This window comes from Arachis stenosperma, chromosome 10 (assembly GCF_014773155.1).
Source record: "Arachis stenosperma cultivar V10309 chromosome 10, arast.V10309.gnm1.PFL2, whole genome shotgun sequence".
In the NCBI taxonomy this organism is placed as follows: Eukaryota; Viridiplantae; Streptophyta; class Magnoliopsida; order Fabales; family Fabaceae; genus Arachis; species Arachis stenosperma.
Genome location: NC_080386.1, coordinates 122,684,847 through 122,700,396, shown reverse-complemented (window position 1 = coordinate 122,700,396; position 15,550 = coordinate 122,684,847). Strand labels below are relative to the sequence as shown.

General features: G+C 38.0%; 1 protein-coding gene and 1 non-coding gene across 2 annotated transcripts; one reads left to right on the top strand and one right to left on the bottom strand.

Annotated features, from left to right (window-relative positions):
• Positions 1-1,425: 1,425 nt before the first annotated feature.
• Positions 1,426-3,139, bottom strand: LOC130956147 (organic cation/carnitine transporter 3). The gene has a single exon (XM_057883187.1). The coding sequence runs from the start codon at positions 3,101-3,103 to the stop codon at positions 1,541-1,543; it is 1,563 nt and encodes a 520-aa protein (XP_057739170.1). The 5' UTR covers positions 3,104-3,139; the 3' UTR covers positions 1,426-1,540.
• Positions 3,140-15,111: 11,972 nt separating this feature from the next.
• Positions 15,112-15,219, top strand: LOC130958990 (small nucleolar RNA R71). The gene has a single exon (XR_009078088.1). It is a non-coding gene; the product is annotated as a small nucleolar RNA R71 (small nucleolar RNA).
• The last annotated feature ends 331 nt before the right edge of the window (positions 15,220-15,550 follow it).

Genomic DNA, 15,550 nt, shown 5'->3' with positions numbered 1-15,550 from the left:
AAAAAATATACAATTTATACCTATATCTATTAGAATTTTGCACACATAAATTAATATAATTTGTATCATATTTTTTAGAGTTTGCACACATAAATTAATAAATTTTATTTATTAAAAATAATTTAATATTTATATTTGACTAAAATTACTAAAAATTGTTCGCTCTAAAATTTTGTCACAGGTAATTTTTAGGGGTGTTCACGGGTTCGGATAACCCGATTACCCATCTAAACTCGAACCGAATTAATTAAATTGGTTTTGAAACCAATAAATAATTGGGTAGAACCCAAATTGAATCGATGACTCTCTTTGTCAATTAATTCGAGAAATAGTTCTAAAGGTGTAGAATCCGAACTAACCCATTAACACGAACTCTTTATTAATCAAATTAAAAAAATAAATTAAAAATATACATATAACTTTTAGTGAGCCCTAATCTTAAAAGTATTACCGCCTCCACCTACCTTATCTGTCGTATTTCTCTCTCAAAAAACACTAACAGAAGAATTCCCACCATTACTCACCCAGCCACCCTAGCAAATTGACATCGGCTTCCACACAGTAGCGGCAGAAGGTTGAGGGCAAGCCAACAACATCATTTTTATCTCCGATCTGTCAATGTCGTCTTCGTAAGTATCGTCTTCTCCGGCAGCGTCGTCTTCTCTCCAGCAACGCCGCCGTCTACTCGTCAACAAGACAACGTTGTCTCCACTTACTATGGCATCTTTTTTATTTAATTTTTACTCTATTAATTTTTTATTAAAATTTTTAATTCTTAGTTCTTGTTAAAACTTGTGTTCTTTATAAATTTTATATAATTTTTATTGATTTTACATATTTACTATATTTATAGAATTTTTAAAATATTTTTTTTAAATTTTTTTATAAATTCTTATTTTATCAGATAATCAATTACTCAAATCGAATTAATTTATTTTTAATCAATTTAGTTTAATTTGAAGGGAGATGCTTTCATAAAGTCGCGTAGAACGTCTTTTTGTAAAAACGTTTGCGTTTCGCATTATTATTAGACTTATTAATAAACTGGTTATTTTTTAGTTTATTAATAAATTAGAATTAAATCGGTTTTTTTATAACAATAACAATAAATCCAATTTTTTTAGAAATTTAATTATATTTTTAAATTTTTAAAAATTTAAATGTCTGTAAAGTAAAAAATCAAAGATATATTTATATTTTTATCAAATTCTTTTAAAAATATTCAATTTAGATTATATAATTCAATTGAATTAAACGAGATATAATAATTATAATGCAGACAATTAAATTTATTATTGTTGCGATAATAAATCGATTTTGTTCTAATTTATTAAAATAATAAATTATTAACCAATTTAATAAAAATATCCAATAGTAATATAACACATATAAACATTAAAAAAAAAAGTCATTTATACTGTCTTTATTAAATAATTCGAATACATAACCAAATGCAAAACCGAACCAACTCGATAGTCGATACATGAACATCCTTATTATTTTGTTTAGAGCACCTGAAAAAAGAAAATTCCTTTGTCCATCATGCTAACGTGGCACTACGCCCTTTGCTTTCTTCATCTTCCATGGTATCAGAAAGGGGTCTCCCTCTTGTCTCAGGTAAGAACACCCCAAATACACCACTACAACAAATCACCAACCCAAAAACTCCATAACAAACAAATTTGTTCTTCCTACCTTCACCTACCACCACCGGACTAATCGACCCACCCAACACCAGCGCTTGTCTCGCCATCGACAACGCCGAGTTTCTCACGCAAGTCGGAAACAGCTCCGTCGTGTAGATCAGATACACGTTAAACGCCGTGCAAGCACTAAAGAACGATATCAATTCAAACCAAATTTCCATCTGATTCCACATTTTACCTTCGATGCTCGACAACACACTGAATACTCCACTCACAACTGTGAAAACAAGAAGCGCGTTTCTTCTCTTGAACTTATCGATAAGCAAGAAAGTCAACAGAGAAGACGGAAGCTCCGATAACGCGTTAAGCGTGACACTGAGATAAAGGTTGAAGGACAAGTTTCCAAGCCCTAACGGCATACCGTAATACACCAATCCAATTCCGAATCCGGAAGCCATAACCGTCCATAACCTTCTAGAAGACCATTTCTTTTGCAACAGAATCTTCAAAGCGCAATACAGATCGGTATTGTTCATGGTTAGATCCGGATCCACATTGCTTGGGAATATTCCGTTGACTGCGAGGTTAACGTTACTCTGAGTGATTGAAGAGATGCATTTCAACGTCTCTGCTGCTTCTTCTTTTCTTCCTTTCACTAGAAGCCATCTTGGGGACTCGCGAACGAAGAACTTGACAATCACGCAATAGAAAATGGCTGGAATTGAAGTCCACATGTAAAGGTTTCTCCATGAAGAGTTTCTGTTAGCGTAAGCCATTGCAGGAAGGGACAAGAACCCAATGGTGAAGCAAAAGAATCCAACCACGCTTATTTGCCCGCGCCTCCGGTTACCTACGAGCTCAGAAGTGAGAACGAGAGCCGAGGTCCCGATAGTAGCGCGGGCAAATCCGCAGAGAAATTTGATCAGAGAGTATACCCAAATATTTATAGAGAATGCGGCGAGTAGCGAAGAGAGGGACATGAAAAGGCACGAAAATAAGAGCATGTTCTTGCGACCTAGCGAGGAATCAGCCAGCGTGGCAAGAACAATGCCACCGACTAAGCATCCAAGAAAGAACAAAGAAGCCGGAAGGCTTGTGACGAAGGAGTTTTCGCATTCCAAGCCCCATTCGGATATAATGGAGGCTCTTCCGCTGCTGACGTGGTCGTCCTTTTCGGTGCAGTTCAGTGATGGTTGTGCATCGGTGAAGACGCTGATGAATGTTTGTTGAGCATCAAAGACCCAAGCAAAGGAGACAAGAACTGCTTGCAGGAATTGGGACCAAGTGAATTCTCCAATGCATTTCTCAACCGTTGAAGCAAGAGAAGGAAGGTGTTTTTCTGATAATAATAACGGAGGTGGTTCTGTAAGAGAAGAATCAGAATCAGTTGGTTGAGAGAGAAGAGGGGTTGACTCAGCCATAGATATGCATTTATATTCGAATAAATGTTGTTGCATATTATATATGGATGTGTGTTAAGATTTAAGGCTTTATAAAGGAAAGAAATCTTAGACAGTAATTAGTTTCTAGCAAGATAGATGAGATACAGTATTACTATTTAGATCTAACCATTTATTAACCATCACAATTTGAACATATGGCGTTTTTTTAAAATAAATAAAATAAATTTGATGAAAGTAAAAAATTATCTAAATTATGAATATAATAATTGCAGTCATGAAATTATGGAAAGTCAAATCTATTTATGCTGCAATTTATAAGTTTTGTTAACTTATTAATAATTAAAAATATTAGGTGACTAATATTTTTTTATATTTACTTTTTGAGTTGATATTTTTCAACTTCTCATTTTTTTTACTGAAAACTATTGATTTTTTAAGATTCTTCTTAATAAATTACTATAAAACACAACTATATATATATATATATATATATATATATATATATATATATATATATATATATAAACCATTATTTTTAATGGTAAAAAATCATTTTTAATTATTAATTTTAATTACAGTATTATTATTATTATTATTATTATCATTATTATTTGTTATGCTAACGTATAATTTATAGTTAAATTAAACTAAATCAATTTTATATGATAGTACAGCTTGTGTTATATTTGCTAGTGCATATCAAGCCAATGTTATGCTCTGTCATTCTAATACTAACAAATGATTGAAAAGGTGGGTCAGTAAACTTTTGGCAAAGGAAAATTATCTTGTGTTCGGTTGGTATTTTGCATCCATCATATTCCTAGTTCATAATTATCCGAAATCATAATTATCGGCAAATGGTTGTGGACATCCTTGAGGATGAACATGATCGGAGAGTAAAATAACCATACGATTCTATCACCAATAATATGATTTCAGGGACTACTTTGAGTTGTCATTTCATAAAAAAATTGCACGTAGTTCGCCGAACAGAGCAAAATAATACCTATGGGCGGTTGATCTGATTTGCTAACCGGCAGAAAGCAAAGAAACTAGCAACGCCTTTGTTTTAAAATAAGACGGTTAGAATTAATTATTAATTTTTTAAAATAATTATTTATTAAAACATATTATTATACCAAAAAATTAATTATTAAAGTACTTGTTTAAACAATGACCCACAAATTTAGCCAAACGCATAAAAATAAAATTGATTCAACACTATATAGATAACATTTAGTTCTATGCTACTATCTACCCGATCATATAAAGGTCGAATACGGCTGACATGAGCCTAATCCTACTTATGTAAATAAGTAACTAACTTCTACAATCTCTCCTACTCATTTAAATAGGAAATTTCAATAATCTCCCTACCAAAAAGGAGTAACCAACCTACCATCAAAGGTGAAGCTACTTAAAAAGTAGCTATTAATTCTACATCTACACTTATAAATACCTTGACACCCTTAGGTATTTTTGAAACTCTAATCTACATAAAAATCTACCTAAAATCTTTGCTAACTTAAGGATCGGAGTCTTGCAGGTACCACCTCGCACCTTCACCAAGACATCAGACAGTGACACCTCATCACAAGGAAACATCGGACACAACCCCAAAAGAAGCTTGGACCTCACGTTTACGCCTAAATCATAGTTTTAGGTAACCTTCACAACATTGACGCCGTTACCAGGGACCTTGTAATCGACACTGTATGATGACAGACGACATTCCAGAAAATAGACACACGACTTCTGACTCAGAGACCTATGAAAAAGAACAACACAACGATGATTGTGCATTCGTCATACCTCTTCAACCTAACAAAGGGAAAGGTATTACTGATGATACACATCCTACAAATCAAGTAGGACAAAGAATAAGCTCAGAAGTCCATCAATCGGGAGGATCGGGAAAAAGATATCCTACTGAACTCATGGAATTGGTTCACGGACATCAAGGTTAGTTAGATAAGAGAGAATGACAATATGAATTGGAACGAGCTCCACAAAGGGAGATATGACGACGAAGAGAACTGGAAGAAAAATTTGAGAAGCTGGAATCCAACCTTAAAGGTAGGAGAGCACGAGCCGATTGAACGAAAACGCCCTTAGGAGGTGAAGATCCATTCATAGAAGAAATCATGCGAGTTAAAGTTTTCAAAAACTTTAAAAGTCCAGATATGTACCTCTACGATGAAACCACCAATCCGAGACATCATTTGAGTAATTTCAAAAGTCGCATGTATTTGGCAGGCGCATCAAATGCAACGCACTGTAAAACTTTCCCAGTAATGAAGTAGTTCGACAGTTTACCACCCAAATCGGTCACCTGCTTCAACGATTTGGCGAGACATATTCTTACCTGATTCTCCATCCAGAAAGACAAGATCAAGCATGCCCCAAGTCTCTTGGGTGTAAAACAAGAGGTCGGGGAATCTTTGCGAGCTTATATGGAAAGGTTCATCAAAGCGTGCATGGAGATTCCGAACTTACCTATCGAAGTAGTCATTATCAGGTTAGTCAATGGCCTCAGAGAAGTCTCGTTCTCGCAATCCATATCAAAGAGACACCCAATATCTTTATATGAGGTGGAAAAGCAGACGAAGAAATATATCAACATGGAAGAAACGACAAGACTAAGGGAACCCATATCAGGACAGAATAGGTAGTATCAAGTCCGGTGTAAGAAAAAAAAAGAAAGAAAAAAGTAGAGTACAACTTAGAGAGACCTCAAAGATACCATTCTTATATCCCGCTACGGGTCTTCCTTGTCGACGGGTACAGAGAAATCTGCCACACTGAAAAGATACCGCCTCCTAGACATACTAAAAGCAAGAAAGGTGAAAATCGGTAAGAATATTGCGAATATCACAAGATATATGGTCATTCCACCAACTATTGCTATGCTTTAAAGAATGTCATTGAACAACTTCCGATAGAAGGTCGGTTGGATAGATATCTTACTGAAAGGTCGGACGATCACAACAAAAGGAAAAGAGATGAAGACCGAGACAGGCGAGACCAACCTCAACGAACTCCTAAAAGGCACGTTCACATGAATGTTGGAGGGTTCACAGGAGGGGGATAATAAAATCCTCCCAGAAGAGGCATCTAAAAAAAGTATACCAGGTTGCGAAGATGCTGAAATACCCGACCTACCTACAGTCACCTTCACCAAAGAAGATGCACGAGGAGTGATCCTCAAGCACGATTACCCGATAGTAATCACAATGATCATCGCCAATGCAAATCTTCATAGAACCTTGATAGATCAAAGGAGTTCGACAGACATCCTGTTCAAACTAGCTTGGGCCTAGAGAAAAAGGACTTAAGAGCGTACCCATATACCCTCTTCGGTCTAGAAGATACTCATATCCGACCTCTCAGGTTCATCCTTCTCTACACAACCTTTGGCAAGGGCACAAAAGTAAGAACATTAAGCATAGACTACATTGTGGTAAATATGGCGTCTGGTTACAACGTCTTTATAGATCGAACAATATTAAACTGACTTGCGACAGTAGTTTTAACTCCTATCTCTGTATAAAGTTCTCTACTCCTGAAGGAATAACAACTGTGAGGGGAGATCAGAAACTAGCAAGGAGGTGTTATAACGAAATTCTAAACCTATGGGGATGTGCAAAAGGGAAAGAGGTCAATACCACAGAGTTCGGAGGTGTGTACGAATCAGAAAGGAATTGAGACCCCAACCTAAAAAGGAAAATTAAAGAGGTTTAAATCGGGGATGAGGTAAAAAAAATGACAAATGTGGGGACCAATCTAGAAGAACAGCTAAAACAAGAACTTGTTAAGTACCTATGAAAAAATTCCGACATCTTCACCTAAAAAGCCTCAAACATGCCTGGAATCCATCCCCACCTCATGAGCTACAAGCTTGCCTTTTAGTTGTCCAGAAGAAACAACAAAAACTCAGAGTTCCAAAAGAGCCAAAGTCATAGAAGAACAAGTACATGCGCTGTTAGAAGCTGCGTTCGTAAGGGAAGTAAAATACCCATTATGGCTCGCTAATATGGTACTCTTGAAGAAACAGAACAAGAAATGGAGGATGTGCATCGACTATATTGATCTTAACAAAGCTTGTCCCAAGGACCCTTACCCTCTGATAAAGCTATATTTTATGATGATTTTGTAGTTGAAAATATTGGAATTTATTAACTTATCTCGCACTTATTTCTTGAAAATGCATACTTTTGTGAATTCTCTCCTAATTATGTTTAATTGTTAAAAACATACTTTTTGGACTTGTAAATTGTCAAATTAATTTCACTTTTATTCCATTCGATACCTTGATATGTTTATTTTAGTGATTTAAGATTTAGAAGGCAAGGATGGCTTGGAAATATGGAAGAAAAGCATCTAAAAGTGGATAATTCATGAATAAATGGAGTTTTGCAAAATTGCTAATCGTTCATATGCATGGTTCATGCGTACACATCATTCCAGTCTCGTACCTCACATAAAATGGCACGTGACTCACAATTTCTAGCCCATTTTAGGCTCAATCCAAGTCATTTTTGAAGTATATATTTGAAGCAAGAATTCGAGGGGATCAACGAAGTAGTCTTAATTTAGGTTTTTTTTTATTATCATGTTTTAGTGAAATTCTAAATAGAAAAACTCTAACTTCTCTCTAGAATTCCAGGATTCTAGTTTAATTTCTCTCTAATTTTAGGTTTTAATCTTGTTTTAGTTTAGTTTTCATTACATTATCTTGCTCTACCATCTTAGTTTACTAGGTTTCTCTTGTTAGTTTCTTATTTCTTTGCTATTTTTAGTTTATTAACAATAATGGTTGAATTCTCATTTTTTTTTAATACAGTTTGATGTTTCTATATATGCTTTATTGATGCTTACTTGAGTTGTTATTATTTCTTTCTTGCATTGGGCAGTCATAGATTTTATTAATTTATGCAATTTATGATGCTTTTCTTTTATGCCTACCAAGTGTTTGATAAAATATCTTTTCTAATTATAGAGTAGTAGGTTTTCATTCTTGGCTTGAGTGGGAACTTGGGTGACTTTGAGTCACTAATATCTAAGTTGATTGATAATTTAGAGATTTTAGTTAATCTTATTTCTATTAACGCTAGTCTTTTACTAACTCAATTAGTAAGTTAGTTACGACTTATGGATTAGGATTAATTAAGCCTAATTGACTTTCCTCAATTTATTGAGGTTGACGAATTGGGTTTGCTCTTTGGTTAGTGGCAAAGATACTGATCCTTAACCCTCAACTTAGCCAAGATCTTTTTAGCACTTGAATTTGATTTATTTTACTAGTTAATTGCCTCAATTATCTGTAGTTTAATTTCTCTTGATATTTAGTTATTACTTGCTTCTTTAAATTCTTGTTATTTACATTTCTTGTTTATTGTGCTCAAAATCCCAATCTTTCATAGATTCGATTACAATTCCTAGGGAAAATGACCTGGAATTAAACTCCCGATTATTGATTTGAACTTATGACATTTTTACTAAACTTTAGAGAGCGTTGAATTTTGATTTAGAGTTACAACGAATTATGAGCCTTAAACTTGTGAAAATTTCTAAACCGGTGTTTAGCGCTCGTCACCCTCTTTCCAGTATTGATGCTCTGGTAAACTCAGTTTTGAGCTATAAATACCGGTCCTTTATGGATACCTACTCAAGATATAATCAAGTTCTAAAGTACAAGCCGAATCAGGATTAAACATCCTTCATTACTCCTATGGCAAACTATTGTTATGTAGTAATACCCTTGGGGTTAGAAAGTTGATGGAGGTCTTTGTAAATGACATGTGGTGCGCGAAATTGTGAACAATACTTTTCACAACTCTCATAATCCCTGGTCATGAACTCCAAAAACTTGGTGGTTCAATTCCATGGCATTACACAACTTCGCACAACTAACCAGCAAGTGCACTGGGTCGTCCAAGTAATACCTTACGTGAGTAAGGGTCGATCCCACGGAGATTGTTAGCATTGAAGCAAGCTATGGTCATCTTGTAAATCTTAGTCAGGCAAACTCAAATGTATATGATGATGAACGAAAATAACATAGAAGATAAAGATAGTGATACTTATGTATATCATTGGTGTAAGAGCTTCAGACAAGTGTATGAAGATGCCTTCCCTTCCGTTTCTCTGCTTTCCTAATGCCTTCATCCAATCCTTTCTTACTCCTTTCCATGGCAAGCTCGTAGAGTTTCACTGTTGTCAGCAGCTACCTCCCATCCGCGCAGTGAAAGCTAATGCACACACTCTGTCACAGTGCTGCCAATCACCGGTTTGGTTCCCTCCCCTACCGGAATAGAATCACTCTTTGCGTCTGTCACTAACGCCCAGTAGGTTACAGGTTTGAAGCACGTCACAGTCATTCAATCATTGAATCCTACTCAGAATACCACAGACAAGGTTAGACCTTCCGGATTCTCTTGAATGCTGCCATCAGGTCCTGCCTATACCACGAAGACTCTGATCTCACGGAATGGTTGGCTCGTTTGTCAGGCGAGCACTCGGTTGTCAGGCGATCAACCATGCATCGTGCAATCAGGAATCCAAGAGACATTCACTAAGCCTCAGATGCTTGTAGAACAAGAATGGTTGTCAGTCACCTTGTTCATGGGTGAGAATGGTGATGGGCGTCAATCATCACCTTCATCATGTTGAAGAACAAGTGATATCTTGGATAAAGAACAAGCGGAATTGAATGGAAGAACAATAGTAATTGCATTAATACTCGAGGTACAGCAGAGCTCCACACCTTAATCTATGGTGTGTAGAAACTCCACCGTTGAAATACATAAGAACAAGGTCTAGGCATGGCCGTGAGGCCAGCCCCCAAATGATCTAAGAACTAGATGTCCGAAGATGAAAATACAATAGTAAAAGGTCCTACTTATAGAAAACTAGTACATAGATGAGTAAATGACATAAAAATCCACTTCCGGGCCCACTTGGTGTGTGCTTGGGCTGAGCAATGAAGCTTTTTCGTGTAGAGACTCTCCTTGGAGTTAAACGCCAGCTTTAGTGCCAGTTTGGGCGTTTAACTCCCAATTAGGTGCCAGTTCCGGCGTTTAACGCTGGAATTCCTTGAGGTGACTTTGAACGCTGGTTTGGGCCATCAAATCTTGGGCAAAGTATGGACTATTATATATTGCTGGAAAGCCCAGGATGTCTACTTTCCAACGCCGTTGAGAGAGCGCCAATTGGGCTTCTGTAGCTCCAGAAAATCCACTTCAAGTGCAGGGAGGTCAGAATCCAACAGCATCTGCAGTCCTTTTGAGTCTCTGGATCAGATTTTTGCTCAGGTCCCTCAATTTCAGCCAGAAAATACCTGAAATCACAGAAAAACACACAAACTCATAGTAAAGTCCAGAAAAGTGAATTTTAACTAAAAACTAATAAAAATATACTAAAAACTAACTAGATCATACTAAAAATATACTAAAAATAATGCCAAAAAGTATACAAATTATCCGCTCATCACAACACCAAACTTAAATTGTTGCTTGTCCCCAAGCAACTTAAGATCAAATAAGATAAAAAGAAGAGAATATGCAATGAACTCCAAAAACATCTATGAAGATCAGTATTAATTAGATGAGCGGGGCTTTTAACTTTTTGTCTCTGAATAGTTTTGGCATCTCACTCTATCCCTTGTAATTCAGAATGATTGGCTTCCTTAGGAACTTAGAATCCAGATAGTGTTAATGATTCTCCTAGTAAAGTATGATGATTCTTGAACATAGCTATTTATTGAGTCTTGGCTGTGGCCCAAAGCACTCTGTCTTCCAGTATTACCACCGGATACATACATGCCACAGACACATAATTGGGTGAACCTTTTCAGATTGTGACTCAGCTTTGCTAAAGTCCCCAATTAGAGGTGTCCAGGGTTCTTAAGCACACTCTTATTGCCTTGGATGACAACTTTATTTCTTTCTTTTTCTTTCTTTTTTTTTTCGATTTTTTTTTTCGTTTGCTTTTTCTCTCTTTTTTTTTCTGCTTTTTCTTGCTTCAAGAATCATTTTTAATGATTTTTCAGATCCTCAGTAACATGTCTCCTTTTTCATCATTCTTTCAAGAGCCAACATTCATGAACCACAAATTCAAGAGACATATGCACTGTTCAAGCATACATTCAGAGAACAAAAGTGTTGCCACCACATCAAAATAATTAAACTATTATAAAATTCAGAATTCATGCAATTCTTTCCTTTTCAATTAAGCACGTTTTTATTCAAGAAAGGTGATGGATTCATAGGACATTCATAACTTTAAGGCATGGACACTAAGACACTAATGATCACAAGACACAAACATGGATAACCATAAGCATAAAAATCGAAAAACAGAAGAATAAAGATCAAGGAAATCAAGGAACGGGTCCACCTTAGTGATGGCGGCTCTTTCTTGCTCTTGAAGATCCTATGGAGTGCTTGAGCTCCTCAATGTCTCTTCCTTGTCTTTGTTGCTCCTCCCTCATGATTCTTTGGTCTTCTCTAATTTCATGGAGAAGAATGGAGTGTTCTTGATGCTCCACCCTTAGTTGTCCCATGTTGGAACTCAATTCTCCTAGGGAGGTGTTTAATTGCTCCCAGTAATTTTGTGGAGGAAAGTGCATCCCTTGAGGAATCTCAGGGATCTCATGATGAGAGGGGTCTCTTGTGTGCTCCATCCTTTTCTTGGTAATGGGCTTATCCTCATCAATGGTGATGTCTCCCTCTATGTCAACTCCAACTGAATAACAGAGGTGACAAATGAGGTGAGGAAAGGCTAACCTTGCCAAAGTGGAGGTCTTGTCCGCCACCTTGTAGAGTTCTTGGGCTATAACCTCATGAACTTCTATTTCTTCTCCAATCATGATGCTATGGATCATGATGGCCCGGTCTATGGTAACTTCGGACCGGTTGCTAGTGGGAATGATTGAGCGTTGTATGAACTCTAACCATCCTCTAGCCACGGGCTTGAGGTCATGCCTTCTCAATTGAATCGGCTTTCCTCTTGAATCTTGCTTCCATTGTGCGCCCTCTTCACATATGATTGTGAGGACTTGGTCCAACCTTTGATCAAAGTTGACCCTTCTAGTGTAAGGGTGCTCATCTCCTTGCATCATAGGCAAGTTGAACGCCACCCTCACACTTTCCGGACTAAAATCCAAGTATTTCCCCCGAACCATAGTGAGATAATTCTTTGGATTCGGGTTCACACTTTGGTCATGGTTCTTGGTGATCCATGCATTGGCATAGAACTCTTAAACCATCAAGATTCCGACTTGTTGAATGGGGTTGGTAAGTACTTCCCAACCTCTTCTTCGGATCTCATGGCGGATCTCCGGATATTCACCCTTTTTAAGTAAAAAGGGGACTTCGGGGATCACCTTCTTCAAGGCCACAACTTCATAGAAGTGGACTTGATGCACCCTTGAGAGGAATCTATCCATCTCCCATGACTCGGAGGTGGAAGCCTTTGCCTTCCCTTTCCTCTTTCTAGAGGTTTCTCCGGCCTTGGATGCCATAAATGGTTATGAAAAAGCAACGCTTTTACCACACCAAACTTAAAATGTTTGCTCGTCCTCGAGCAAAAGAAGAAAGAAGAGAGTAGAAGAAGAAGAAATGAGGAAGAGGGGGAAGGTGGTGTGTTCGGCCAAGAAGGGTAAGAAAGGGTGTTTATGTTGTGTGAAAATGAAGGGTTGGAGAAGGGTATTTATAGGAGAGAGGGGGGTAATGGTTCGGCCATGGAGGGTGGGTTTGGGAGGGAAAGTGGTTTGAATTTGAAGGGTGAGGTTGGTGGGAATTTATGAAGGATGGATGTGAGTGGTGAAGAGAAAGATGGGATTTGATAGGTGAAGGGGTTTTGGGGAAGAGGTATTGAGGTGATTGGTGAATGGGGGAGGAAGAGAGAGAGTGATGGTGGGGTCCTGTGGGGTCCACAGATCCTGTGGTGTCAAGGAAAAGTCATCCCTGCACCAAATGTTGCTCAAAATCACGTTTTGAGCTATTTCTGGCGTTAAACGCCGGGCTGGTGCCCATTCCTGGCGTTTAACGCCAGGTTGTTGCCCTTTACTGGCGTTTAACGCCAGTCTGGTGCCCCTTTCTGGCGTTAAAAGCCCAGAATGGTGCCAGACTGGGCGTTAAACGCCCAACAGCTAGCATTACTGGCGTTTGAACGCCAGCTTCTTCTCCTCCAGGGTGTGCTGTTTTTCTTCCTGTTTTTCATTCTGTTTTTGCTTTTTTCATTGTTTTTGTGACTTCTTATGATCATCATCCTACAAAAAAGGTAAAATAACAAAAGAAAATAGTCAACCATAAAACATTGGGTTGCCTCCCAACAAGCGCTTCTTTAATGTCATTAGCTTGACAGAGGACTCTCATGGAGCCTCAGAAATACACAGAACCGTGTTGGAACCTCCCAACACCAAACTTAGAGTTTGAATGTGGGGGTTCAACACCAAACTTAGAGTTTGGTTGTGGCCTCCCAACACCAAACTTAGAGTTTGACTGTGGGGGCTCTGCTTGGCTCTGTTTTGAGAGAAGCTCTTCATGCTTCCTCTCCATGATGATAGAGGGATGTCCTTGGGCCTTAAACACCAAGGATTCTTCATTCACTTGAATGATCAACTCTCCTCTATCAACATCAATCACAGCCTTTGCTGTGGCTAGGAAGGGTCTGCCAAGGATGATGGATTCATCCATGCACTTCCCAGTCTCTAGGACTATAAAGTCAGTAGGGATGTAATGGTCCTCAATCTTCACCAAAACATTCTCTACAAGTCCATGAGCTTGTTTTCTTGAATTGTCTGCCATCTCTAATGAGATTCTTGCAGCTTGCACCTCAAGGATCCCTAATTTCTCCATTACAGAGAGGGGCATGAGGTTTACACTTGACCCTAAGTCACACAAGGCCTTCTTGAAGGTCATGGTGCCTATGGTACAAGGTATAGAAAACTTCCCAGGATCTTGCCTCTTTTGAGGCAGTTTCTGCCTAGACAAGTCATCCAGTTCTTTGGTGAGCAAAGGTGGTTCATCCTCCCAAGTCTCATTTCCAAATAACTTGTCATTCAGTTTCATGATTGCTCCAAGGTATTTAGCAACTTGCTCTTCAGTGACATACTCATCCTCTTCAGAGGAAGAATACTCATCAGAGCTCATGAATGGTAGAAGTAAGTCCAATGGAATCTCTATGGTCTCAGTTTGAGCCTCAGATTCCCATTGGAACTCAGAGGAGATTGGTACACGCCCACTGAGGTCTTCCTCAGTGGCGTCCTCCTCCTCTCTTTCCTCTCCACATTCGGCCATGGTTATGGCTTTGCACTCTCCTTTTGGATTTTCTTCTGTATTACTTGGGAGAGTGCTAGGAGGGAGTTCAGTAACTTTCTTGCTCAGCTGACCCACTTGTCCTTCCAAATTTCTGATGGAGGACCTTGTTTCATTCATGAAACTTTGAGTGGTCTTTATTAGATCAGAGACCATTGTTGCTAAGTCAGAAGTATTCTGCTTAGAACTCTCTGTCTGTTGCTGAGAAGATGATGGAAAAGGCTTGCCATTGCTAAACCTATTTCTTCCACCATTATTGTTATTGAAACCTTGTTGAGGTCTCTCTTGATTCTTCCATGAGAAATTTGGGTGATTTCTCCATGAAGAATTATAGGTGTTTCCATAGGGTTCTCCTAGGTAATTCACCTCTTCCATTGAAGGGTTCTCAGGATCATAGGCTTCTTCCTCAGATGAAGCTTCCTTAGTACTGCTTGGTGCATTTTGCATTCCAGACAGACTTTGAGAAATCAAATTGACTTGTTGAGTCAATATCTTGTTCTGAGCCAATATAGCATTCAGAGTGTCAATCTCAAGAACTCCTTTCTTCTGACTAGTCCCATTGTTCACAGGATTCCTTTCAGAAGTGTACATGAATTGGTTATTTGCAACCATTTCAATCAATTCTTGAGCTTCTGCAGGCGTCTTCTTCAGATGAAGAGATCCTCCAGCAGAGCTATCCAAAGACATCTTGGATAGTTCAGAGAGACCATCATAGAAAATACCTATGATGCTCCATTCAGAAAGCATGTCTGAAGGACATCTTCTGATTAATTGTTTGTATCTTTCCCAAGCTTCATAGAGGGATTCTCCATCCTTCTGTCTGAAGGTTTGGACTTCCACTCTAAGCTTACTCCATCTTTGTGGTGGAAAGAACTTTGCCAAGAAGGCATTGACTAGCTTTTCCCAAGAGTCCAGGCTTTCTTTAGGTTGAGAGTCCAACCATATTCTAGCTCTGTCTCTTACAGCAAAAGGGAATAGCATCAGTCTGTAGACCTCAGGGTTAACTCCATTAGTTTTGACTGTGTCACAGATTTGCAAGAATTCAGCTAAGAACTGATGAGGATCTTCCATTGGAAGTCCATGGAACTTGCAATTCTGTTGCATTAGAGAAACTAATTGAGGCTTAAGCTCAAAGTTGTTTGCTCCAATGGCAGGGATAGAGATGCTTCTCCCATAGAAA

What these genes read in the sequence shown, in the direction of transcription:
- LOC130956147 (XM_057883187.1), bottom strand. Translation starts at nt 3,103, where the DNA reads ATGCAACAACATTTATTCGAATATAAATGCATATCTATGGCTGAGTCA.